The sequence below is a fragment of the Bos grunniens genome, chromosome 5 (genome assembly GCF_055505025.1).
Source record: "Bos grunniens cultivar Pamir isolate PY7600 chromosome 5, Bosgru_T2T1.0, whole genome shotgun sequence".
Taxonomy (NCBI): domain Eukaryota; kingdom Metazoa; phylum Chordata; class Mammalia; order Artiodactyla; family Bovidae; genus Bos; species Bos grunniens.
The window spans coordinates 97,917,237-97,944,386 of NC_141169.1; the positions used below are offsets into that span (position 1 = coordinate 97,917,237).

Genomic DNA, 27,150 nt, shown 5'->3' on the forward strand with positions numbered 1-27,150 from the left:
GCCAAGGTCAAAGGCATTCTTATTGCTACATCCAGTGGCCACTTCCCAGACCCTTTTTCTGTGAATTCTTGGCAGTGTTCGTCACTGCCCATCACTCCTCTAGGAACATCCTCTTCTCCTGACTTGGCTTACTGGGTCTCTGGATTGCCCCCCCTCGTGTCCCCATGTTCCCTCATCCTCCTTATACAGTTGTCCCCCATCGCCTGTCCCCTTGAAGACTGGTATCCCTCAGTGTCCTGTCCTAGGCTCTCTTTTCTTGTTCTACATACACCACGGGGCAATTTCATCACTTCCAAGGTGCCAGGGACTAGCCAAAAATGCTGAAGTCTTTCCTATCTATTTCTCCAACCTACATCTCTCCCCTGGACACGACAGTCCTGAGCCTAATTCTCAGTCTCAGCTTTTATGGCTCAAAAACTTGATTTACCAGCACATTCAAAGCAACTTTTTCTCTTGGGGGGGAGGGGAAACTAAGTTATAACTGTCACATAGTAAACCTGCCACAGTTGAGAGGCTGCTTTCATTGCATTGATGCTACTGGTGGTGGTATTCATCATCAATATTAGTATATTGTTAGTATATTCATCATCAGTATTTAAGTAAAATGCCAATATTTTTAACGTGTAAGTGATATTTTTGTTGGTGTTTTATAACAATGAAATAACACACATTAATTCTCAATGTTTCTAAAGTTTCAAATTACACTGTACTAAATATTAGGGTTTTAAAGCTCCCCTATACATTTCTGATAATAAGCATTTTGAATGTTTTGCCAACACATTTTAACGGTCATGCAACAGTTATTTTTCCCATTAAATATTAAGATCACTTGGCATGATTTTAACTTACATAGTCATTGCAGCAGTAGCTTAAGTAACAACTGTAGAGATTACGGATAGTATATTTTCCATCAAAGAGAGACTCTTTTTTTCCCTCAGGCATTTAGGTAAGGGGCTGATCAACTTAAGTCAATCAAAAAGCAAGCCAAGCCAGGGCTGTTTTATTAAGACTACAATCTAACTTTGGTGCAGTCTTGAAGTAGCTGGGTTCAGTTCTTGGTAGCAAAACCAACTCGCTGGCTGGCAGGAAGGGTGAGATGGCAGGGAGGGAGACGGGGAGTGGGGAGAGGGGATGGGGGGTCGGGACAGAGTTGGTAGGAAGAGACTCTAGCCCTTAACAATGTACACAGCGCTTTTAAGTACCTGACAAGGCTCTTTTAATCCACCCAGCAGCACTGTGAGTTGACATTAAAACCCCAACTTTGCAGATGTCAAAACTGAGGCCTGGGGCTTCCCTGGTGGCTCGGTGGTAAGAATTTCACCTGCCAGTGCAGGAGACATGGGTTTGATCCCTGATCCGGGAGGATCCCACATGCCCATACGACACAACTATTGAGTCTGTGCTCCAGATCTCAGGAGCCACAACTACTGAAGCCAGCAAGCTCTGAAACACGACAAGCCACAGCAACGAGAAGCCTGTGCACGCAACCAGAGAAAAGCCCATGCAGCAACAAAGACTCGGCACAGTCAAAAATAAATAAACAAATATATTTTTAAAAAACTGAGGCCTGCAATCTTCTGAACAGATGTCTTCTGATTCCTAAATGTTTTTGCTACATGACCACATGAAAAATTAGGCCCCTTTTCACTGTACCTAGTTTAGTAACTAAAATAGATGATCAGCTCTAATATCAAGACCAGCTTTGTTAATCATTTGACAATCATTATGCAACCCCTGGCTGTGGTGAGTGAGGAAAAGGCTAAAGCAAAATAGATCTTTACCCTTGAAGATCTTCATTTATAACAAAAGGACATGGCTATGAGTAGCCCCTCTCAGGGGCTCTTGACAGCAACATACAATTTCTTATGAATTGTAAGCTGCACGCTACTTCACATTTTAGTATCTCTGGATACTGTAAAATCAACTGAACATCACAGTTAACTTGTTAGCATTTGTGTTCTACGTTAATGGGATGTAAAATAACATGCCTCTTATAATCAATGGCATCTTATAAAAGTCAAGAAAGTATAAAATAATTAAGTGGCCACTTATTTTATAGCAATCAACAAATATTTGTCAAAAAGTAAGCCTTTTTATCCACAGGTAATAAAGTTAATATGTTACCATAAAACTGGAGATCATTAGTATCACCGTTATTGATTCCCAATGCCCCACTTGGGTTCAAGGTCTTCCATTACAAGATACAGGCACAGCAAGAGGTTCCTCAGTTTTGGTTCAGAAAAGCCTGCATAGAGGAGGCAAACAATTAGGTTGACAATCCCAGATGACAGTGTAACCAGTGGGCAAATATGCAAAAAGCATAATTATGTTGAACTTCGGGTTCCTCCTTTGTAAAATGACTATAAAAGACGTTTAGTGGTGTGATGAGGAGAGGTAATGTTTGTAAAATATTTGGTAGGGACAGCAGACACTCGATAAATGGTAATAAAATTGGTTAGAATGTTTTGAATAGAAGAAATCCGAAAAGCTGTGACTTGGGAAATTAACGTAGAATCTATGACTAAAATGGGTTGGATAAAGAAAGTGATAAGTAGAAATCTAGTTAATATGCGTTTTCAATCGTCTGGATGGAAGGTGGAAGGGCAGGGGGACAGGTAGGGGGCAAACTAGGACCTCTACCAGTGGAGATGCGGCAGTCGGGGGCCCCTAGGGGCGAGGGCTACAAAGACTGCGAACCTGGTACAGTACCTGCCTGGGTACAGAGCCTGGTGGGTGAAGGCCCCGCAAAGCATGCGAGGAATCCGGAGGGTCTGCAGCCCAAGTACCAGAGAGAGGACGCGGAGGGGGAACAGATTGGGGGTGTGGGGGGAAGGTGTTCACCACCGCTACCTAAGTCCCGCCCTGGGAAGCATCAGTATCCAGGCAAAAAAGTCAGTCAATACTGGAGGCTTGGACTGGCAGAAACCGGTTCCCCCGCGGGATACCGGCGGGAAGCCGGGCGGAGGTGGAGCGCAGTCCCTGCTCCGCCCCTTTCGCCGCGTCCCGCCTCTCCGAGCGCGTTCCGAGGGGCGGAGGCCGAGACGCCCCGCCCATCTTGGCCACTTCCACTAGTCGCGCCCCGCCCTCCCTCCACCCCGAGCGCGTTCTGAGGGGCGGAGCCCAGTGCGCCACATCTATAAGGGCCACGCCCATCCTCCGCGCCCCACCCTCCCGCGCTCGCCCGGGATCCCTGCTCGCGCCGGCTGCGCCAGCCCTTTCCCCCTACCCCGTGTTTCCCCGCGCGTCTTGAGCACCACGGCGACACCATGTTGGGCATGATCAAGAACTCGCTGTTCGGGAGCGTAGAGACTTGGCCTTGGCAGGTCCTGAGCAAAGGGAGCAAGGTAGGCCCACAGGGCTGTTGAGGACCGGAAAGAGGGCTCAGCTGGGAGGAGGGGGAGACAGAGAGACAGGATGGGTTTGAGGGGAGAATCCCAGCTTAACGAGATGGGCTGCGCCTGTTGAATGCACTGGTCCATCTATATATTACAAACATTCTGAATATTCGTGTACTGCGAGGTCTTCGGTTGCAGGAAGGACTGAAAAAGAGCTTATCCTGAAGAAGCTCCCAAACCGTCCTCGGTGGAGAGCGGAGTTTAGAAGAACAAGATCCGCGCCGCGTGGTGGTAACTGTGGAAGGCCAGGAGCACCTGGCAAGGAGCAGTCCACTTCTGCCAGTGGGTGACGGTGAGGCCCTCGCAGAGGAAGTGCCCTCAGCTGGGCCTCGGGAGTATGCAGGAATGGTCAGAAACGAGAAGAGCCTGTGCACAGGCTCAGAGCTGTGAAATGTCTTGTTGGTCAATGGAACTCCCAGAACTGGGCGCCTAGAATACAGGATGAGTGAGGCATCATCGCAGTTTTCCCCCAAATTGACATCAGTGCTCACCCAGGCAGATTGGACTGCTCCCGGAAAACAAGGAATCTGCCACTGGGTGATAAGCTCATTGCAGACAGGTACTTTGTGCTCCTCCTGGCTGGAAACTTAGCTCCCCACCCAGTGCTGCTTTTGTTAAAAAACCGTGTTGTCCGGGCGGCCAAGGCCAGGTACCCATTACAACGATCATCACACAAAACCCTCAACTAGAGTCTGGACTGTTTAAGCAGCTAATAGCCAGAGGCCTGTACCTTTGTCTTTATCTGTCTCCTTACTCATATGTAGAATGAGCAGTTTAGATCTATCAAAGGTGACCTTTTCAGATGCCTACAAGCAGCCAGGCATCTGATGATGAAAATGGGTGACAGACTGAGGCAAGCTGAGGCTACGTGGAGTGAGAACTCAAGTCCTCATCTACACAGAGTGATTCCAGGCAGTTGTCATGCAGTGGTAAAGAATCCACCTGCCAACGCAGGTGATGCTTGAGACGTGGGTTCGATCCCTGGGTCAGGAAGATTCCCTGGAGGAGGAAATGGCAACCCACTCCAGTATTGTTGCCTGGAGAGAATCCCATGGACAGAAGAGCCTCGTGGGCTGCAGTCAATGGGGCTGGAGAGTCAGACACGACTGAGTGACTGGGCACACACGTCATGCATTGATGTGAACCAGGGTTGCCAGGTTTTTAAGGAAAACTAGCAACGCAGACTTTTGTGTGAAATCTCTAGATATAAAATTTATTCATTCAACAAATAACTGTTAAGTGCCAAGTGAGGGTCAGGTACTCCTACAGGCAGTGGGGTAAAATAGTGAACAAAACTGGAAAAAATCCCTGTCCTCGTGGAGCTTCTGTTTTAGTGACTAGTGAACAATTAAATGTCAAATATTTCATGTATTGGGTGGTGGTCAGTACTGTGATTTAAAAAAAAGCAGGAAAGGGGAGGAAGGATTAGAGAGTGTTAGGCTGAGGCTGTAGTTGGAGTAGGGCAACTGTGTCAGTTTTAACTGTTAAAATGTTTGTAAACATTGCAGATCAGGTGGGCAGGAGGAGGTGTCTGATGGGATGTCGCCCGTGTGCACACCCATCTGTGGACTCAGCCCAGTGACCTCCAGGGTCCTTCTTGGTCTTGACACTGAAGAATCCACCACCTGTTACTTAAACCTCGCAGAGATCTTTCCTTTCTGTAATAGAATTGGGCTCACTTTGTCTTTGGGGTACAGGATTATTTGCAATGCAAGCTGAGGGTTTGGTCTCCTGGGAGAAAGCACTAGAAGGAGACAGGAGGATGGGAAGAAGGGAGAGACCAGGGTATTTCTCATCTCCTTCTCCACCCTATGAGGTCTCTGGAACCAGGAGCTTCTCTGGGGCTCCAACTCTTGCTGGCCAGGTTACCATGCTTCTAGGTTTCACCACATGACCCAGGTATCTGAGCTCAGGTAACAGATCACCCTGCCTCCACAGCCCTGTAGGGTTCTTGCAAACCTCTGGGTTGCTTCACTGTTCCCTGGTGGGCTTCTCAGCTCTTTTGCTAAGTTGTTCAGTCGTGTCTGACTCTGCAACCCCATGGACTGTAACCCACCAGCCTCTTCTGTCCATGGGATTCTCCAGACAAGAATACTGGAGTGGGTTGCCATGCCCTCCTCCAGAGGATCTTCCCTATCCAGGGCTCGAACCTGCATCTTACATGTCCTGCATTGGCAGGCTGGTTTTCTTCACCACTAGTGCCACCTGGGAAGCCCCTTTCAGCTTTTTTAGTATCTGTGAAATCAATCCCTTGAGTCAAGGTGCCTCTGTTCAAAAGTCTTTTTCCTTAATAGCCGTTTATCAGTACAGAGTCACCTGCCACGGATTTGTTGTCTCCAGGCATAAATGCACCTCCCTGATAAGCATCTTTCCTCAACATTTGGTAAGAATATGGGGCCAATTTATAGCGACATGGGTGGACCTAGAGATTACCATCCTGAGTGAAGTAAGTCAGACAGAGAAGGAGAAATATCATATGACATCCCTTATATGTGGAACCTAAAACGAAATGATACAAATGAACTTACAAAACAGAAAGAGACTCACAGACTTAGAGAACAAACATGGTTGTCTGCGAGAAGGATGAGGAAGAGGAATAGTTAGTCCTTGATGGATGTGTACAGACAGCCATATTTAAAATGGATAACCAACAAGGACCCACTGTATAGCACAGGGAGCTCTGCTCAATGTTATGTGGCAGCGTGGAGGGGAGTTTGGGGGAGAATGGATACATGTATATGTATGGCTGAGTCCCTTCCCGTTCACCTGAAGCTATCACAGTGTTGTTAATCTGCTACACCCCAATAGAAAATAAAAAGTTTAAACTAAAAAAAAAAAGAATATGGGGCCATACAGGGTGTTATTACCAAGCCGAAGCAAATCATTTAACCCGAATGAACCTCAGTTTCTGCAGCTTAGAAGGGGTATGAAAATATCTCCTCCATCCACTCCCAGAGTTGACAGAAATTTTACATTTGTTTGAGAAACATGAAAATGATTTATAAACTAAAACACCCTACAAGTGTTGTGATATTGTTATGTCAGAATTCAGCTCAACTCCATTCTCACTAGCTTCATGGTCCTGGGTAGCTTAACCTCTGATGCTGATGAGGGGGGAAAAATACTTCACATCTTGTAAGATTGTATTGAAATATAAATGAGACCCAATTATAAATTGTGCAACAGAGTACCTAGCGCTTGATTGTTAACTTTCCTTTTCTTACAGGTAATTTGGGGTAAGTTACTTAACCTCTCAGGCTCAGCTGGTAAAGAATCCGTCCGCACTGCAGGAGACCTGGGTTCAATCTCTGGGTTGGGAAGTTCCCCTGGAGATGGGAAAGGCTACCCACTCTAGTATTCTGGCCTGAAGAATTCCATGGACTGTATAGTCAATGGGTTGCAAAGAGCTGGACACAGCTGAGCAACTTTCACTTCACTTTGCTTAACCTCTCAAACTCTCTGAACCCTGAAATTCCTCAACTGTAGGATGAGAATGACAGTGCCTTGTGTGAGAATTAAACATTCAAAGACTCTTATAACCCTTTTAAAAAATATATACACTTGCAGGGTGTTATTGTGAAGATAATCTTTTTCTAAATGGTCTCTCCTTGGAAAGAGTCTTAAGTCAGAAACTGTTGTCCACTGTTCTGGGTCAATGGATGGAGCACATGGTATGCCCCATGTAGCTTGAGGTTAGGTTCAACCAGATGTTCAGGGCTGATTTCAGGTACCTGCTGGGGGCCCAGGCTGCTACAGACCTTATCAGGTGCCTTCTGCCTTGCCTGGAGGGGGAGATGGACCTACACCTCTTTGTGTGGGTTTGGGCGGGACTTGTGGGTGCTCAGTGCAGGACTGATATTACTAACTGATATCTTTATGGGATTTGTTTCCAGCCTGTGCACATTGGTTAGGGCCCCACTGTGTGGCTTGGAATCCTGGCTCCACTTCTTGCCAATGTATCTTGGGCATGTTGCTTAACCTTGTGTGCTCCAGCTTCATCTGAAAATGAAGATGAGAACACTTCACTGGGTTGTTGGAGGGTTGAATGAATGGATCCACATAAAATATTTAAAATAATACAGGACACATAGAAAGTGCTCAGCTTGATCATCATTATTGTTATTCCTTTATAATGAGAAAGCTGTCTTCCAAAATCAGTGTGTATACCCACCACATCAGGTGGTGTTGGGGTCCTTTAATGGACCAGAACCTGGTGGTCCGGAGTCGATGATAAGAAAGTGAAAGAGAGAGAGCCGGAGGGAGGGAGACAGAGAAAAAAAGAAAGACACAGGGACCCAAGCTCTGATGAAGCAAAGGTACTTTAATGATCTTTCTGTGAGTATATATAGGCTGTTGTACAAGACATTTCTTTTGACATTGATAAAGATCAGAAAACCAAACATATAGCAACCATTACCAAGGGAACAAGGGATTAATAATGGTCACAAGGTCAGGAGACAATCCATATCTCAAGAAAGGGGATCGCGACTAAGCAGTTTTGTCGTAAAGAGAATGTTCACTGAAGGAGATTCAGGCCTGTCTCACACAATGACCTCAGTCCTGGGAGCAGCGTGCTTTCCCACTTAAAAAGAAACAAAGGACTCATGAGAAACAGCATGTAGGAATCCTCCTGTTAAACATTCCCTGACAATTGCCCCTTATTTATTTATAATATTTGTAAAAAGGGTTCTGACCATTAGAGTTTGTTTAGTTTTAACAATTTTTGCGTGAAGGCAACAGTAAACGACATATATAATTGTTAAGACAGTCACCAAAATTACAGTTCTAGAACCGATGTTGTGAGTAATGCTTTGAAACCATCTTCGTGGGTCTAGCCCAGATAATTGATCAGCTAGTTGTTCAGCTAAAGTTTTCAAATTAGTGGAAGAGGGCAGATTTTTAGAAAAGGTTTCAAAGATTTCTTTTTTTAATAATTGTACATTCAGAAAGGCATTATCATGTATGTTTTGTAAATGAAATTTGATTTGTTCCCAGTTGTAGGCACTATTATTGAATTGAACAGGAGTAACACAAAATTGAGAAGAATTCCAATCACATTTTAGCATCACCTGTTTTTGTACATCTATTAATTGATCTCCAACCCATCTGATGGCTGTTTTTAGTTCCTGTATTTCATCTTGAATTTCCTCATTTATCTGAACCTGAGTGGCCCACATAGTATGAGCATCTTTAGTCCAATTTTGGATAAAATTATGTGTTTGAATTGTAGTTTGTAAAGTAACACCAGTGACAGCAGCAGTGGTGCAAATAACTGTTAATCCCAAAATGCCAAAAATCAGCCATCCAATGAATCGTTTAGATCGCCAGAGCAATTTCGTAAGTAACCGGGAAGCAAGTCCAGCCATGGGATCTTCCCAGGCTTCCCAGGGCCGCTGGAGATTTATTGGTAACCACAGACTATGTCGAGATCGAAGAATCAAAAGGGATTCATTTCTTAAGGAAACAGGAGAGTTAAGACAAGTGTATAATTTGCAATTTATACAAGTTACAGAATGTAAAGTCTTATTGAATTGTAAATTTCCTGTAGCTACAACAAAAGGGAGTGGAATACAGGCTTGTATGAAATATGATTGATTATAGCAAAATAAATAATTATTATGACTATGATTGGTCCCTGTGAAATGTCCAGTCTAAGTCCCAAGTTCTTCAGTGCTCTCAGCAAGTTTCCAGATGTCCCATTGATTAGGCCCAATCTGTTTATCGAGGACGATTTGAGGGTGAGAAGGTGTCATTTCACCGTCAAGCCAGCCAAGGAGTCCTTTTCATGGAAGTGTTTCATTGAACTGTTGGTAGTCTTCTATGCTACTTGAGTAGCATAGTCACACATGGTGCAGTTTATATCATCTGAGCAGTTAGATACCCACATAACATGGTGTCCCCAATCAACAATGGTGAAATTGGCCATAAACATTAATTTCTCTGATTTACCTTGACATTTATCTCAATAAACAGGAGTATGTTTAAAGTTTTTATAAGTAAACCCCTTACATTTTAACTTTTGTCCTTTTCCTAGAGTTTTGGTAGTATTAACATGGTTTTTATAAAAGGACAGGGCAGTAAACAGTCCAAGCAATGTGTGGAATTTCCTTTTTTGGAGGCAGGACAAAAGCCCATGTTTGTCGATTAACATTAATACATAATTTTATTGGGCCCATGCATAAAGGAAGGATTTCATAGCCTAGAGAAATGTTAATTAGTCTTCCTTCTTCCTCAGGATGAGAGGGCTCCTCCAAGCTCCAAGGAGGGGACATATGTGTTGAGTCATTAGTGGATACGATTGGTCCTATATCTGTCCATTCTATAACCTATAATAAAAGGGGAGGTTAGGTATATAAGCCCAATAAGTGTGATCAATCAAGTCAGCCTGAGCGGGGGAAGCAAAAGCAAGCATAGCGACAAAAATATTTTCAGGATTCCGAGGCATTCCGTGTTGAGAAATCAGATTTTCAGTTTGATTAGTAAGGCTTTTTATCTGTCCCCAAGTAGGGAGATCATGAGGTTGATGACGTCAAGTGCGGCATTTTTTGGAAACTTTTAAAGCCGCCATGGCTTGTATTGGAATTTCTTCCTCTTGGGGTTTTTGTTGTTTCGTCTCTAGTTTGAATGCTGGGGGCCCCCCCTAGGTTGAATCTTCTGAAGAGGAAGCCATGTGAGTTCGTTGGATCCATCTGGAGAAATAGAAGCATACCCTTTCCCTGTAAGATTAGTTTTAGATTTCCATTGATTAGTTAACCCATCTTGATACCAAATGGGCAAAGGAAGGGAGGTGTCCTTCAATGTCTCGAGATGTTTTTCTGCTTTTGTCAAAATATCTCTTTGTGGTACGTTTAAAAAAATTAAATAAAGCTGTATTAACAATAGTTATAGGAAGAAAGGAAATGATAATGATGAAAACATTCCTAGGAAATATTTCAGTCCAAAAAAAAATCATCTAGAGATCTGTTTGGGGACTGGTATTTGGCTGTGGTTTTGAAGTAATGAGTTGATTTCCTCCTCATTGAGTACATACATTTTTCCTGATATAAAAAGAAATGGGATCTGACTGTGTTTTAAGTGGTTTGTGTTATTTGGGGCTAAGGATTAGGAGCAAACACTCAAACATTTTTCCTAAGTGAAATTACTGACAAGCTGATGCAGAACAACTTGACATATGAATGCTGCTCACATCCAAATACCTGACCTTGTCCCCGGAAAAGAAAGGCAGCCTGGCAGCTGTTGAATCTCTCTGTTCAGTGTGTTAAGGAAGATGATTATACTTTTAAGACAGACCTGAAAAGAAGGTGAATATTTTGCACTTTTGATACTCTTAGGAACAAATAACTTATTTGGCAAATGGTATAATTTTTATGTTGTTTTTGTTTTGTATTGTGAAACAGGCACTGAAGTTGATGTTATTTTAAGAATCTTACAGACCAGAAATAGAAATAAAGCTATATTAACAATAGTTATAGGCTTAAAGAATATATTGCGTTGGAATCTAGTAAAGTCTCCTCTGGATAAGGAAGATAAAAGTGTTCTTGTGTATTCCCTTTATTTAATTTTTTATTTGTAGTTTTAGTGTGTAATGTATTTGTTTAATTATGTCTTGTGTTTGTGGATTATAAGGAATGATTATAATCTGTTTAATAGAGAATGAATGTAAAAATTGTTTGAATTGTTTAGAAAATAGGCAGGGCCATTGTCTGTTTTTATAGAATTAGGTGTTCTCATTATTGGAAAGTAAGCTATCAGGTGGGTTATTAAATGTCGTATAGTTTCACCTCTGAGAGGTGTGGCCCGTATAAAAGAAGAATTTGTATCAATTGAGACGTAAGAAGGAAGAGGAAGAAAGTTAAGGGCAATGAGTTACATCCATTTTCCATAAAATTTTCTTTCATTTGTCATAAACCTTTTTTATATTTTTGTATTTATCATTTTATTTGCCATTTCTTATATCTTTTTATTAAAAGCATATATCTTTTCTTTAGCAACAAGTGTCTTGTATGTTAGCATTTTATAGATTGGTGAATATATTATAAATATATATATTTATAAATAGTTTAAAATCTCTAGTTTTTCTGTAAGAAAAACTTTTTGTAAGGAAGTTAGTGTTCAGTAATTAATGTTTTAAAATCTTACTTTATTTGGAAATGACCTAGCTATTTAATAAACTTTTATCATTTAGTTTATCATTTCTAAAATATAATTATTTTAATAGAGTTTTTATCTAAAAATTCTCATTTATATATTTATATATATAAAGAGTTACCTTTTTGTTGACAAATTTAGTTTACCTTAAACCTAGGCATAGTAAAAGTATTACATTATGTTGATGACTTAAGACATGTCTTAATTAGATTAGCAAACAATTATATGTATATTTAAATAAACATTATTCTTAATATTGAATATTTTTCAGTTCACGTGAACTTAAATTTAAATGGAGCTCATTAATTTCATATTATCCAAAAACAAAGACTTATAGTGAGACATAGATAATTTTAGATAGACAGGCATAGTTTTCTGCTTGAAATTTAAAATTTTTTTTTTTTTTTTGAGTTCCACCAATTTGTTTATGGCTGGAGTCCTAGGTAGAGTGGGCTGTGTATCCCAAGGACATGATAAGAGTTAACTTCAGGTTTTTTCTTAGGCCTGTTTTTGTTTCCCAGGCAGAATTGGAGTTCCAAAAAAGTATTTTAACAGTATTTAACCTTTTCCTAACTGCATACATAAGAAGAACCAGTTTTGCATTTCAAAAAAGATTTTATTTTAATCAGTTTTCTCTGGAGTCTAAAGAATATCATGGCCTTTCAGTGTCAAAAATATCATTTCTCCTTTTTGTAGTTACAGTATATTATTAATGATATATGAATGAGGGAATTGCTGTCACATTGGATGTTAAGTCTTGGCTACAAAATTTTGACAAATAGTAGGACTGTTAAGCATACCTTGAGGTAACACAGTCTATTGAAATCTTTTATGAGGCCTGATATGATTAGGATAAGGGAGAGAGAAAGTGAATCTCTCCCAGTCTAAAGGATGTAAAGGTATATTAAAAAGGCAATCTTGTAAATCAGTAATAATAACGTGCCAATTTTGAGGAATAGTAGTAGGTGATGGGATCCCTGGTTGTAATGCACCCATAAGTTTCATAGATGCATTAACTTTTCTAAGGTCTGTTAAGAGATGCCATTTGTTAGAGTTCTTTTTTATAACAAAAATAGGAGAATTCCAAGGAGAGCAAGATTCCTCAATATGTTTTAATTCTAATTGTGTGTCTATAACCAGTAACGCTGAAGAAGCTGAAGTTGAATGGTTCTATGAAGACCTACAAGACCTTTTAGAACTAACACCCAAAAAAGATGTCCTTTTCATTATAGGGGACTGGAATGCAAAAGTAGGAAATCAAGAAACACCTGGAGTAACAGGCAAATTTGGCCTTGGAATATGGCATGAAGCAGGGCAAAGGCTAATAGAGTTTTGCCAAGAGAACGCACTGGTCATAACAAACACCCTCGTCCAACAACACAAGAGAAGACTCTATACATGGACATCACCAGATGGCCAATACTGAAATCTGATTGATTATATTCTTTGCAGCCAAAGATGGAGAAGCTCTATACAGTCAGCAACAACAAGACCTGGAGCTGACTGTAGCTCAGATCATGAACGCCTTATTGCCAAATTCAGACTTAAATTGAAGAAAGTAGGGAAAAGCACTAGACCATTCAGGTATGACCTAAATCAAATTCCTTATGATTATACAGTGGAAGTGAGAAGTAGATTTAATGGACGAGATCTGATAGATAGAGTGCCTGATGAACTATGGACGGAGGTTCGTGACATTGTACAGGAGACAGGGATCAAGACCATCCCCATGGAAAAGAAATGCAAAAAAGCGAAATGGCTGTCTGGGGAGGCCTTACAAATAGCTGTGAAAAGAAGAAAAGTGATGAAAAGCAAAGGAGAAAAGGAAAGATATAAGCAGCTGAATGCAGAGTTCCAAAGAATAGCAAGGAGAGATAAGAAAGCCTTCCTCAGCGATCAGTGCAAAGAAATAGACGAAAACAACAGAATGGGAAAGACTAGAGATCTCTTCAAGAAAATTAGAGATACCAAGGGAACATTTCATGCAAAGATGGGCTTGATAAAGGACAGAAATGGTATGGACCTAACGGAAGCAGAAAATATTAAGAAGAGGTGGCAAGAATACACAGAAGAACTGTACAAAAAAGATTTTCATGACCCAGATAATTATGATGGTGTGATCACTAACCTAGAGCCAGACATCCTGGAATGTGAAGTCAAGTAGGCCTTAGAAAGCATCACTACGACAAAGCTAGTGGAGGTGATGGAATTCCAGTGGAGCTATTTCAAATCCTGAAAGATGATGCTGTGAAAGTGCTGCACTCAATATGCCAGCAAATTTGGAAAACTCAGCAGTGGCCACAGGACTGGAAAAGTCAGTTTCATTCCAATCCCAAAGAAAGGCAATGCCAAAGAATGCTTAAACTACCGCACAATTGCACTCATCCCACACGCTAGTAAAGTAATGCTCAAAATTCTCCAAGCCAGGCTTTAGCAATACGTGAACCATGAACTTCCAGATATTCAAGCTGGTTTTATAAAAGGCAGAGGAACCAGAGATCAAATTTCCAACATCCACTGGATCATCAAAAAAGCAAGAGAGTTCCAGAAAAACGTCTATTTCTGCTTTATTGACTATGCCAAAGCCTTTGACTATGTGGATCACAAGAAACTATGGAAAATTCTGAAAGAGATGGGAATACCAGACCACCTGACCTGCCTCTTGAGAAACCTGTATGCAGGTCAGGAAGCAACAGTTAGAACTGGACATAGAACAACAGACTGGTTCCAAATAGGAAAAGGAGTACGTCAAGGTTGTATATTGTCACCCTGCTTATTTAACCTCTATGCAGAGTACATCATGAGAAACCCTGGGCTGGAAGAAGCACAAGCTGGAATCAATATTGCTGAGAGAAATATCAATCACCTCAGATATGCAGATGACACCACCCTTATGGCAGAAAGTGAAGAGGAACTAAAAAGCCTCTTGATGAAAGTGAAAGAGGAGAGTGAAAAAGTTGGCTTAAAGCTCACCATTCAGAAAATGAAGATCATGGCATCTGGTCCCATCACTTCATGGGAAATAGATGGGGAAACAGTGGAAACAGTGACTGACTTTATTTTTCTGGGCTCCTAAATCACTGCAGATGGTGACTGCAGCCATGAAATTAAAAGACACTTACTCCTTGGAAGGAAAGTTAGGACCAACCTAGATAGCATATTCAAAAGCAGAGACATTACTTTGCCAACAAAGGTCCATCTAGTCAAGGCTATAGTTTTTCCTGTTGTCATGTATGGATGTGAGAGTTGGACTGTGAAGAAAGCTGAGCACCAAGGAATTGATGCTTTTGAACTGTGGTGTTGGAGAAGACTCTTGAGAGTCCCCTGGACTGCAGGGAGATCCAACCAGTCTATTCTAAAGGAGATCAGTCCTGGGTGTTCTTTGGAAGGACTGATGCTAAAGCTGAAACTCCAATACTTTGGCCACCTCATGCGAAGAGTTGACTCATTAGAAAAGACTCTGATGCTGGGAGGGATTGGGGGCAGGAGGAGAAGGGGGTGACAGAGGATAAGATGGCTGGATGGCATCACCGACTCGATAGACATGAGTTTGAGTGAACTCTGGGAGTTGGTGATGGACAGGGAGGCCTGGCGTGGTGCAGTTCATGGGGTTGCAAAGAGTCGGACATGACTGAGTGACTGAACTGAACTGAACTGAACTGAAGTTCTTTAGTAGACTGTAATTTTTCTTTCGTAAGGGGCTATTGCTGTGTCCAAATAGGTTCTTCATTCTTCCAAGTTATTTTAATAATTGCTTTATTTGTTAAATGAGCAGTGGCCCTTAGGAAAAATGTGGAATGTGTATCTGAGTTTGTCATTGCATAAGTCTCTTTCTGTTAGATTAAGGGGTACATCTATCACATAAGGTCTTAATGTTGCAGGCTGGCCTTTTGGTCCTTCATATGGGTAGATTTGAACATTTTGATAAATTTCTTGTTCTTTGGTTTGAGAAATTCCTGCAGTTTGGCAAAAGATTTTTTGTATAGGCCAGGATTTGGGCCATAAGTGTTTGGAAATAATAGTAATATTAATATTAGATCCAGTGTTTGAGAAGACCAGAAAATCTTTGGGCATATTGGGCATATTCAGATACCAATGATGTCCATAAGGATTGTTTTTGATCTGCACTGCCGAATCTGCCTGTCTGTATATTTTTAGAGGAGTTAATAGAAAGGTAAGGTAAAAGAAGTAATTGAGCAATTTTGTCCCCCTTTTTGAATTTTCATAGAATCTGCGATGACATCATAATTTGAATCTGCCCTTTGTAATCTGAATCAATTATTCCAGGGTGAATAGTAATTCCTTTAGAAGTCAAACTAGACTGGCCAAGTAAAAGGCTGAAGGTTTGTAGGGGCAGGGGTCCAAAAAGTCCGGTAGGTATTTTAGAAGGGACTGCTTGAGGGTAAAGGAAAAAGTCACTTAAGGCTGGTATATCGACAGCAGTGATGTTGAGGGTTTGAGGGAAAAGATAGAATTTGCCCCTGGTTTTTGTTGAAGGGGACCTGGGGGGTCCCCTGCCTGAAGTTTCCTGGAATAGGTTTTCTTTCAATATCAAATTTAGATTTACAATCTTTGGCCCAATGCACTCCTCTATGGCAGCAAGGGCAAATTTTTGTAGGTTTTTTATTAGCCTTCTTAGGGCAGTCCCTTTTTAAGTGGTATTTATCTCCACATGTAAAGCATCTTTCATTTTCCTTTCTAAAGGTAGCAGCCATTGTCTCAGCTAGCATTTGCATCTTTTGAGTTCCTGATCTTAGATTGCAACAAGCCTTCAAATAATCATTAATAGTCCCAGTCTCATGAATTGGAAAGATAGCTTTTTGACATTTCTGATTTGTATTTTCATAAGCAAGTAATTTCTCTAGCTGTTTTTTGGTTTCTTCTCCAATTACAGTACGGGAAATAGCAGTTTCTAATCTAGCTTAAAAATCAGCGTAACTTTCATTAAGTCCTTGTAATATTTTAGTGTAGCTACCTGTAGGTTCTCCTTGAGGAGTAATTCCATCCCAAGCTTCAAAGGCTACTGTTTTTAATTGTTGATGCAATAAGGGAGGGCACTGTGTTTGAGCTTCTATGGTATCAAATTGTTTAGTGCCAGTTAACATTTCAAAAATAATTTGGTTTTGGGGAGTGCCAGCTCGAGCATTGCCAGTTCTGGTGTCAAAAAACGTCTTAGGAGAGTCGTTACTAGAATCATTAGGTTCTAAAAAAGGAAAGACTTCTGGATTCGTGCCTGCTGGCAGAGGAGGAGCATTTGGAGCAGCCGGGGCAGGGCTAGGAGGAAACTTTTGAAATATTTTATGTTGTTCTAATTGGGCCTTTTGTAAAGTTTCATCATCTAATTCATATTCATGCAATTCGTGTTCTGTCTGTTGTCAAATATCGTGAAGCCTAGAATTTACCTTGAAATGGCAGAATTATAGCTTTAATGTGAGCCCATAGGGGCCAGAAATCAACTGGAATATTTTTTTCCTGCCTGGTGACTCATTCAACATTTTCTTTGACTTGGTGCCAAATCTGTAAATCAAAATGCCCCTATCAGGGAACCAAGGATTACATTTAACCACTGTTTGAAAGCAAGCCTCTATTCATTGGCACGAACCAAAAGTCCGTGAGCTTTAAACAAATGGTGAAGTAAAGCAGAGAAATGATGGGGTTTTCTAGCCGTTTGACCCATGTCTTAGTACTTACCGACCTCAATAGGTCCTGACCTCAATAAGCCTGGAGTCACTCTGTCCAAAAAGCCATGTATGCCAGTGTCCCTGTTCTGGGCGCCACTTGTTGGGGTCCTTTAATGGACCAGAACCTGGTGGTCCAGAGTTGATGATAAGAAAGTAAAAGAGAGCCGGAGGGAGGGAGAGAGAGAGAGGGGAAGAAAGAAAGAAAGACACGGGGACCCAAACTCTGATGGAGCAAAGGTGCTTTAATGATCTTTCTGTGAGTATATATAGGCTGTTGTTCAAGAAATTTCTTTCCACAATGATAAAGATCAGAAAACCAAACATATAGCAACCATTACCAAGGGAACAAGGGATTAATAATGGTCACAAGGTCAGGAGACAATCTATATCTCAAGAAAGGGGATCGAGACTAAGCAGTTTTGTCGTAAAGAGAATGTTTACTGAAGGAGATTCAGGCCTGTCACACATAATGACCTCAGTCCTGGGAGCAGCTTGCTGTTCCACTAGTTTCTGACAACAGAAACTGATAAGGAACAGAGGATTTATGAGAAACAGCACGTAGGAATCCTCCTGTTAAACATTCCCTGACAAAGTGGCAAGGGGAAAAACCAGCCTTGCAAAGGCATTCTTTCAACATGTCTGTCTGGGACTTGACTGTGGTTCCCACTGAATGTTGAAAACTGGTGTTTGTGGCCACTGGCTGAAATCCTCATCTAGTAACTGGGAGCATGAGCTAGCTGAATGTGGGGCCAGGAAGGGTCATTATTTTGTTCCATGTAGCAAGGAAATGCACTGAAGGTGTTAAATTTGAAGAATCAAATGTGCTAACAGTGTTAAATTAGGTGCTTTATTTTCTGCAGAAATAGAGAGAACCTATTTAAATTCAGCTCCCTGGAGAACCAGAATAGTTGGACAATATCTATCTCTCAAACCTGAATTTTCGTAGTGATCCAGCAGTTCAGGTGAGAAGTTGTAGACACGGATGCTGTGAAAACAGGGGGTACCTGTTGGAGAACCTCCTTCAGACAGTGTGATGCAGCCTTCTTCCAAGACACATATAGTTAGGCTAAGTGCTCCTCTCTCCAGCCATCTATGGTTGCCGAATTCCTTGTCATTAGAGTAAAGCCAGGTTTCACCCCCCCACAGCCTCCTTGTCCACAAATCCGTATAGAGACCCTGCTATATATTAAAGACACGGTCCTTGATACTGAGAGATAACAGTGGTAAACAATGCAGACAGTCCCTGACCCCATGGGGCTTATGGTTGCCAGTAGAAATTAAACATGTTATTATTCCATTACAATTTCCACTGTAATTATATTCCAGTGTTGCTCAGTTGCCAAGTCATGTTGGACTCTTTGTGACCCCACGGCCTGCAGCACGCCAGGCTTCCCTGTCCTTCACCATCTCCCAGAGTTTGCTCAGATTCATGTCCATTGAGTCATTGATTCCAACTAACCATCTCATCCTCTGTCGCCACCTTCTGCTTTGCCCTCAGTCTTTCTCAACATCAGGGTCTTTTTCAGTGAGATGAATCCCCTTCAGGGATCAGAGCCTTGTTATGGCGAAGGGGCTTGCATAACTCAGTGAAGCTATGAGCCATGCTGTACAGGGCCACCCAAGACAGACAGGTCATAATGAAGAGTTCTGAAAAAACACGGTCCACTGGAGGTGTAAAAGGAGAACCACTCCAGTATTCTTGCCGTGAGAACTCCAAGAACAAAAGGCAAAATATCATGGGGCACCTGTTTTAAACTGGGATCCTCTCTGAGGAAGTGACTTTTTAGGTTGAGACCTGTTGGATGAGTAGGAGTTCATCACGCAGAGAAAGGAAGGGAATCCGCCAGGCAGAGGGAGAGGCGGGTACAGAGGCTCTGTAGGAATGACCAAGACATTGACAAAAATAGCAGAAGGCCAATGAGGAGGTGCTCTAGCATTGCTGGTGAGGTAGGTAGACACTCAGTGGTGCCTGAGCCATCACAGGAAAGAGCTTGGTGAATGCCAGCTTTTAGGTGGGGGATTCATGAACATGATTAATTTATATAGAATGCTCTGTATACTTCCCTGGGGCTTCCCAGGTGGTGCAGGTGGCAAAGAATCTGCCTGCAGTGCAGGAGACTCGGGAGACTTGGATTCGATCTTTGGGTCAGGAAGATCTGGAGGAGCACATGGCAACCCACTCCAGTGTTCTTGCCTGGAGAATCCCATGGACAGAGGATCCTGGAGGACTGCAGTCCTTGGGGTTGTATAGAGTCAGACACGACTGAGCACACAGCAGCACAAGTATATGTTCCCTGGGCAACACAACCTCATTCACAGCTTTGGTTACCCCTCTGCTGATGCGTCCCAACTGAACCAGGCCCTGGCTGAGCTCCGGACCTGTTTGTCCAACTATACAGTGGACTGCTTGCTTGTAATAAGAGGCAAATGAACTGCTGGATTTGTAAGCACACTTCCAGCTCTTACCGGAGAGAGCTGGTCATTGGTTTCTCCATTTGCAAGAGAAGGAACTGCATTGAATGACTTTTGATGTCCTTGATCTGAGTTTGACACAGGCCTACAAATGTCGGTCAGAAATACCTACCTCTGTACCTAAACAGAGAGGCTGAAAAACACTCACTTCATCCCCCATGGAGCATACAGCCTTGTGACAAGTGTTAGACCACTGAGTGAAAGTCACTCAGTCATGTCTGACTCTTTGTGACCCCATGGACTATACAATCCATGGAATTCTCTAGGCCCGAATATTGGAGTGGGTAGCCTTTCCCTTCTCCAGTGGATCTTCCCAACCCAGGAATTGTACTGGGGTCTCCTGTATTGCAGGCAGATCCTTTACCAACTGAGCTATTAGGGAAGCCCCTTGACCAGAGTCTGGGGCTTTAAATTCTGGTTCCTAGTTTCAAACACTTAGCAGCTGTATGTTTTTGTTGTTCAGTCACTAAGTCATGTCTGACTCTTTTCGACCCCATGAACCGGCACGCCAGGCCTCCCTGTCCATCACCAACTCCTGGAGTCCACCCAAACCCATGTCCATCGAGTCAGTGATGCCATCCAACCATCTCATCCTCTGTCGTCCCCTTCACCTCCTGCCCTCAATCTTTCCCAGCATCAGGGTCTTTTCCCATGAGTCAGTTCTTCTAATCAGGTGGCCAAAGTACTGGAGTTTCAGCTTCAACATCAGTCCTTCCAATGAACACTCAGGACTGATCTCCTTTAGGATGGACTGGTTGGATCTCCTTGCAGTCCAAGGGACTCTCAAGTTTTCTCCAACACCACAGTTCAAAAGCATCAATTCTTCTGCGCTCATCTTTCTTTATAATCCAACTCTCACATCCATACATGACCACTGGAAAAACCATAGCCTTGACTAGACGGACCTTTGTTGGCAAAGTAACGTCTCTGCTTTTTAATATGCCGTCTAGGTTGGTCATAACTTTCCTTCCAAGGAGTAAGCGTCTTTTAATTTCATGGCTGCAGTCACCATCTGCAATGATTTTGGAGCCCAGAAAAATAGTCAGCCACTGTTTCCACTGTTTCCCCATCTATTTCCCATGAAGTGATGGGACCAGATGCCATGATCTTAGTTTTCTGAATGTTGAGCTTTAAGCCAACTTTTCACTCTCCTCTTTCACTTTCATCAAGAGGCTCTTAAGTTCTTCTTCACTTTCTGCCATAAGGGTGGTGTCATCTGCATATCTGAGGTTATTGATGTTTCTCCCAGCAATCTTGATTCCAGCTTGTGCTTCCTCCAGCCCAGGGTTTCTCATGATGTACTCTGCATGTAAGTTAAATAAGCAGGGTGACAATATACAGCTTTGACGCACTCCTTTTCCTGTTTGGAACCGGTCTGTTGTTCCATGTCCAGTTCTAACTGTTGCTTCCTGACCTGCATACAGATTTCTCAGGAGGCAGGTCAGATGGTCTGGTATTCCCATCTCTTTCAGAATTTTCCACAGTTTATTGTGATCCACACAGTCAAAGGCTTTGGCATAGTCAATAAAGCAGAAATAGATGTTTTTCTGGAACTCTCTTGCTTTTTTGATGATCCAGCGGATGTTGGCAGTTTGATCTCTGGTTCCTCTGCCTTTTCTAAAACCAGCTTGAACATCTGGAAGTTCACGGATCACGTATTGCTGAAGCCTGGCTTGGAGAATTTTAATCATCACTTTACTAGCGTGTGAGATGAGTGCAATTGTGTGGTAGTTTGAGCATTCTTTGGCATTGCCTTTCTTTGGGATTGGAATGAAAACTGACTTTTTCCAGTCCTGTGGACACTGCTGAGTTTTCCAAATTTGCTGGCATATTGAGTGCAGCACTTTCACAGCATCATCTTTCAGAATTTGAAATAGCTCAACTGGAATTCCATCACCTCCACTAGCTTTGTTCGTAGTGATGCTTCCTAGGGCCCACTTGACTTCACATTCCAGGATGTCTGGCTCTCTAGGTGAGTGATCACACCATCATGGTTATCTGGGTCATGAAGATCTTTTTTGTACAGTTCTTCTGTGTATTCTTGCCACCTCTTCTTAATATCTTCTGCTTCTGTTAGGTCCCTACCATTTCTGTCCTTTATGGTGCCCATCTTTGCATGAAATGTTCCCTTGGTATCTCTAATTTTCTTGAAGAGATCTCTAGTCTTTCCCATTCTATTGTTTTCCTCTATTCCTTTGCATTGATCACTGAGGAAGGGTTTCTTATCTCTCCTTGCCATTCTTTGGAACTCTGCATTCAGCTGCTTATATCTTTCCTTTTCTCCTTTGCTTTTCACTTCCCTTCCTTTCACAGCTATTTGTAAGGCCTCCTCAGACAGCCCTTTTGCTTTTTTGCATTTCTTTTCCATGGGGATGGTCTTGATCCCTGTCTCCTGTACAGTGTCATGAACCTCAGTCCATAGTTCATCAGGCACTCTATCTATCAGATCTAGTCCCAAATCTATTTCTCATTTCCACTGTATAGTCATGAGATTTGTTTTAGGTCATGCCTGAATGGTCTAGTGGTTTTCTCCACTTTCTTCAATTTCAGTCTGAGTTTGGCAATAAGGAGTTCATGATCTGAGCCACAATCATTTCCCGGTCTTGTTTTTGCTGACTGTATAGAGTTTCTCCATCTTTGGCTGCAAAGAATATAATGAATCTGATTTCAGTGTCGAAAAAGGATATATATGTGTGTGTGTGTGTGTGTGTCTGAATCATTTTGCTGTACACTTGAAACTAACACAACATTGTAAGTTGACTATAGTCCAATTAAAAAAAGAAAAGGCATGTGTCATCATGCATCCAATCCATAAGGGTAAAGTGTTATTTTGTGAAACTTTGCTTCAGACATGTGTGTCCATGATAGGGCATGATGTGAAAATGTATTTCTTATTCTGGATTGTGGGTTTTTTTTAAGTTTGAAAGCACTGCTTTACTATATGTTCGGGAATGCAAAATTATATCGTGTTTGTGTGTGTGTGCTCGGTCATGTCTAACTCTTTGCATCCCCATGGACTGTAGCCCTCCAGGCTCTTCTGTCCATGGGATTCTGCAGGCAAGAATGCTGGAGTGGGTTGCCATTCCCTTCTCCAGAGGATCTTCCCAACCGAAGGGTTGAACGGATGTCTTATGTCTCCTGCATTGGCAGGCACGTTCTTTACCAGTTGAGCCACCAGGGAAGCCCAATATCATAATGAGACGTCAAAGGGCAAGGAAGAGGAAGAGGCCTGGAGGAGAGCTGTGTGGGTCTGTAGGGTAAAGATAACGACATTAGCACAGAGACTCAATGCAGGAGGAGATCACTGCCAAGGAGGAAGTTTTGAAGGGGAAGTGGCAGTGCGGCTGATTTCTCAGGGGTTGTGCTTAGTGAGCTAGGCTGGGAAGAGGAGTCATGACTGGGAGTACAGTGTGAACAGAACTACTCTGATTCTTCTTGAAAGGCAGTCCTGCTACTGCTGCTGCTGCTGCTAAGTCGCTTCAGTCGTGTCCGACTCTGTGCGACCCCATAGACGGCAGCCCACCAGGCTCCCCCGTCCCTGGGATTCTCCAGGCAAGAATTCTGGAGTGGGTTGCCATTTCCTCTTCCAATGCATGAAAGTGAAAAGTGTGAAGTCCTTCTACTAGATTGAGGCTTATCTTGGGGCCTCAGAGTTTTGTGGGATTGTCATTGTAGTTGTTTGTTTCCTTTGCCATTTTGTGTTCTCTTTTCCTGTGTGCATGCGTATTCATATCCAACTATTTGTGACCCCGTGGACTGTTGCATGCCAGGCTCCTCTGTTCATGGAATTATCCCGGCAAGAAAACTGGAGTGGGTTGCCATTTCCTCCTCCAGGGATCATCCCAGCCCAGAGATTAAATCCTGATCTCCTGTGTCTCCTGCATTGGTCGGCAGATTCTTTACTCCTGAGCCACCTGGGAAGTCCTCTCTTTTCCTAGATCTCTCATTATTCAGATGTTGGATCTCTTGGCTTGATCCTTTTCCTTTTCTGTTTTCTACATCTTTGCCTTTTTACTTGACTTTCTAAAATATTTACTTCAATTTTATCTTCCAACCTTTCTACCGAATTTTTTCACCTCTGTTATATTTTTAATTTCCCAGAGCTCTTTGATCTCAGACCATTCGGTTTTTACAGCATTCTGGGGCTGTTCTGGGTAGTTTGGGATGTAATATCTTCTATTATTTCTCTGAGAATGTTGATTATATGAAGTTGTTTCATGTTCTTGATAAGGCATGATGTAAAAAATATTTCTTGTTCTGGATTTTGATTTTCTTGTTAAGTTTGAAGGCACTGCTTTACAATATGGCAAAGGGTGAAACAAACCAATACAACGCCAATCCCACAAAACTCTGAGGCCCCAAGACTAGCCTCAATCTAGTAGCAGGGCTGTAATTCAAGAAGAATCAGAGTAATTCAGTTCACACTACTCCCAGACGTGACTCCTCTTCCCAGCCCGTCTCACTAAGCGACACCCCTGTGCCCCTGAGCCATCGGCTGCCCTGTCACTCCCTCCCAAATCCTTCCTCCTTGGCACCAGTCCCCTCTCTGCCGTCTGTAGGTCTGTAAGAACTCTCAGAGTCTATTTCTTCTGGGCCTTCATACTCCGGCCTGTCTCTTCCACTGTCACCAGAGTTAGGCTCATTATGGCAAGTTCCTTAGCAGTCTGTGCCTCTTGTAGCTGGACTTTCACTGCTTGTAGGGGCTTCCCTGGTGGCTCAGATGGTAAAGAATCTGCCTGCAATGTGGGAGACCTAGGATCGATCTCTGAGTCAGGAAGATCCCCTGGAGAAAGAAATGGCTGCCCACACCAGTTTTCTTGTCTGGAGGATTCCGTGGACAGAGGCTACAGTCCACTGGGTCACAAAGAGTCGGACACTACTCTTTGTGTTAAGTGACTAACACTTTGAAAGTCATCACAGGTTGCTACCTTCCACCTCTTCAGTGCTGTGCCTTCTCTGCCTCCAGGGAGATGTCTTCTACGAGGAGAGGGCCTGTGAAGGCGGGAAGTTTGCCACAGTGGAAGTGACAGATAAGCCTGTGGATGAGGCTCTGAGGGAGGCAATGCCGAAAGTCATGAAGTATGTGGGAGGCTCCAATGATAAGGGTGAGTGTCCCTGGAGGATGGGCTCTGGTCACCCAGGCCAGTGCTGCAGTCTCACGTCATCGATGGAAAGCACAGGAAGGGACCCAAGATGCCTGTTTCAGTGTCCTGTGACCTTGCTGTTCTGTGTGGGCAGGGGGGCTCTGGGGAGACCCACTGACGTCATGCCCGCTCAGGAGCACTGAGTTCATGCTTCTCTCCCGGGTCTGAAGACACAGGCTTCGTTTGTTCGTCCATTTGTTATTTTTTCGCCTTGCAGTGCTTATCTGTGGATTGGTAAACTGGGAAAGGTGTGTCCGCGGTAAGCCAGGCCACAGAACAAAGCCCGCCTCTGACTCGAGACCTCTGCCCCCAGGCCAAAAATCTCATCAGCCCCTAGTAGCTCAGATTCTACGGGGTTCTGAAGATCAGTGAGTGATGAGTGTGGCTGGTCCCTGGCTGTGTTCTGGCAAATAAAGCGCCTGAGAGTTCTTAGTCCCCTTCTGAAACACTTGACAGTCCATGGGGATTCCCTGGCAGTCCAGTGGTTAGTACTCAGTGCTCTCACTGCTGGGGTCCAAGATCTGATCCCTGGTCAGGGAGCTAGGATCCTGCAAGCCACGTGGCTTGGTCTAATAATAAGACTTGGTAGTTCATGCTGGCTGCCTCCCTGTTTTTGTGATAAAATGAGAGGCCTGAAGTTTCAGTATACCTGTTTTATATAAACCATATTTAAATAGGACTTTAACACTTAAGGGCTTCCCTTGTGGCTCAGCTGGTAAAGAATCCACCCACAATCTGGGAGACTAGGTTCAATCCCTGGGTTGGGAAGATCCCCTGGAGAAGGAAAAGACTACCCACTCAAGTATTCTGGCCTGGAGAATTCCATGGACTGTATAGTCCATGGGGTCACAAAGAGTCGGACACGACTGAGCAACTTTTCATTTAACTCTTAAGTTCTCTAACTTGGCCTGCACTTTAGAATCAGTACAAACCCAAAATGGTTCAGTATACAAGATGAAAAAAAAATGTATTTAATATTTAGGATATATCTCAAGTTGATAAATGAGAAAGAAGCTTGTATCAAGCTTAGTAATATTTGCTAGAACCAAAGAAATCAGGCTTCGGACATAAGTCACCCAGTAGGAGGTCACGAAGAAGTCTTTTCCTTTCTTAGCACTGTCATAAATTTTCCTCGGAAGAAAATATGTGTAAAAATTATAAACTCACCAAACATTTTTGAAAATAACAAAACAGCACCCCAGTCCATCTTTTCTAATGTAATCATTGTCATATTTGAGTGTATTTTTAGGGCTTTATAATAGGTTTTTAAAATGTAATCATAATAGTATCTTCCTTGGTGGCTCAGATGGTAAAGAATCTGCCCACAATGCAGGAGACCCAGGTTCAATCCCTGGGTCGGGAAGATCCCCTGGAGTAGAAAATAGCAACTCACTCCAGTATGCTTGTCTGGAGAATTCCATAGACAGAGGAACCTGATGGGCTACAGTTCATGGAGTTGAAAAGAGTTGGGCATGACTGAGCAACTCACACACAATATGTAATCGTAGGGTTTGTGCAATATATCCTGTTTCTGTTCCTTATTTCATAATTATTTTCCATTGTAGCTAACTAGTCCTAAGCATGACTATTCATAGCTAAATCATATTGCATCATGTGCCTATAATTTACTTAAACATATTCCTCTTTTGAACATATCTAAATTTTTAACAATTATAAATTCTGCTGAAAGGAAAATCCTATTCCCTAAATAGCCTTTTTCATATTTTAGATTATTTCATTAAAATCAACAATTATGACTTCTCTGGTAGTATAGTGGTTAAGAATCCGCTTGCCAATGCAGGCAAGTGGGGTTCCGTGGGGCAACTAAGCCCATGCACCACAGCTGCTGCAGCTCGTGTGCCCAGATCCCAGGCTCGGCCACAAAAGAAGCCACTGCAATGAGAAGCCCAAGCATCGCCTCTAGAGAACAGCCCCGACTCTCTGCAACTAGAGAAGTAGCCCCCACTAGAGAGCAGCCCCGACTCTCTGCAACTAGAGAAAGCCCGTGCACGGTGGTGAAGACCCAACACAGCCAAAAATGAAAAATTAAATAAAATTTAAAGATAAAATCAGCAATTAGACAGGATGTACTCTGTTGTTATTTAGTTGCTAAGTTGTGTCTGACTCTTTTGCGACCCCATGGACTGTAGCCCACCAGGATCCTCTGTCCATGGGATTTCCCAGACAAGAATATTGGATTGGGCTGCCGGGGTATCTTCTCCAGGTACCTTCTCCAGGGTATCTTCCCAACCCAGGGGTCAAACATGCATCTCCTGCATTGGCAGGTGGATTCTTTACCACTGTACCACC

At 42.8% G+C, this 27,150-nt stretch overlaps 1 protein-coding gene and 1 long non-coding RNA gene across 2 annotated transcripts in view; one reads left to right on the forward strand and one right to left on the reverse strand.

Annotated features, from left to right (window-relative positions):
- Positions 1–2,072: 2,072 nt before the first annotated feature.
- LOC147372657 (uncharacterized) lies at positions 2,073–2,995 on the reverse strand. The gene is made up of 2 exons (XR_015164239.1): positions 2,710–2,995; positions 2,073–2,245 (listed from the first exon to the last, which is right to left on the reverse strand). It is a non-coding gene; the product is annotated as an uncharacterized LOC147372657 (long non-coding RNA).
- Positions 2,996–3,160: 165 nt separating this feature from the next.
- The window catches only part of HEBP1 (heme binding protein 1), a 37,453-nt gene continuing 13,463 nt past the window's right edge, over positions 3,161–27,150 (forward strand). Inside the window, exons 1-2 of the mRNA XM_086401946.1 lie at positions 3,161–3,344; positions 24,663–24,801. Coding sequence (XP_086258072.1) covers positions 3,267–3,344; positions 24,663–24,801 — 217 coding nt within the window. The 5' untranslated portion in view covers positions 3,161–3,266. The remainder of the gene's footprint in view (positions 3,345–24,662; positions 24,802–27,150) is intronic.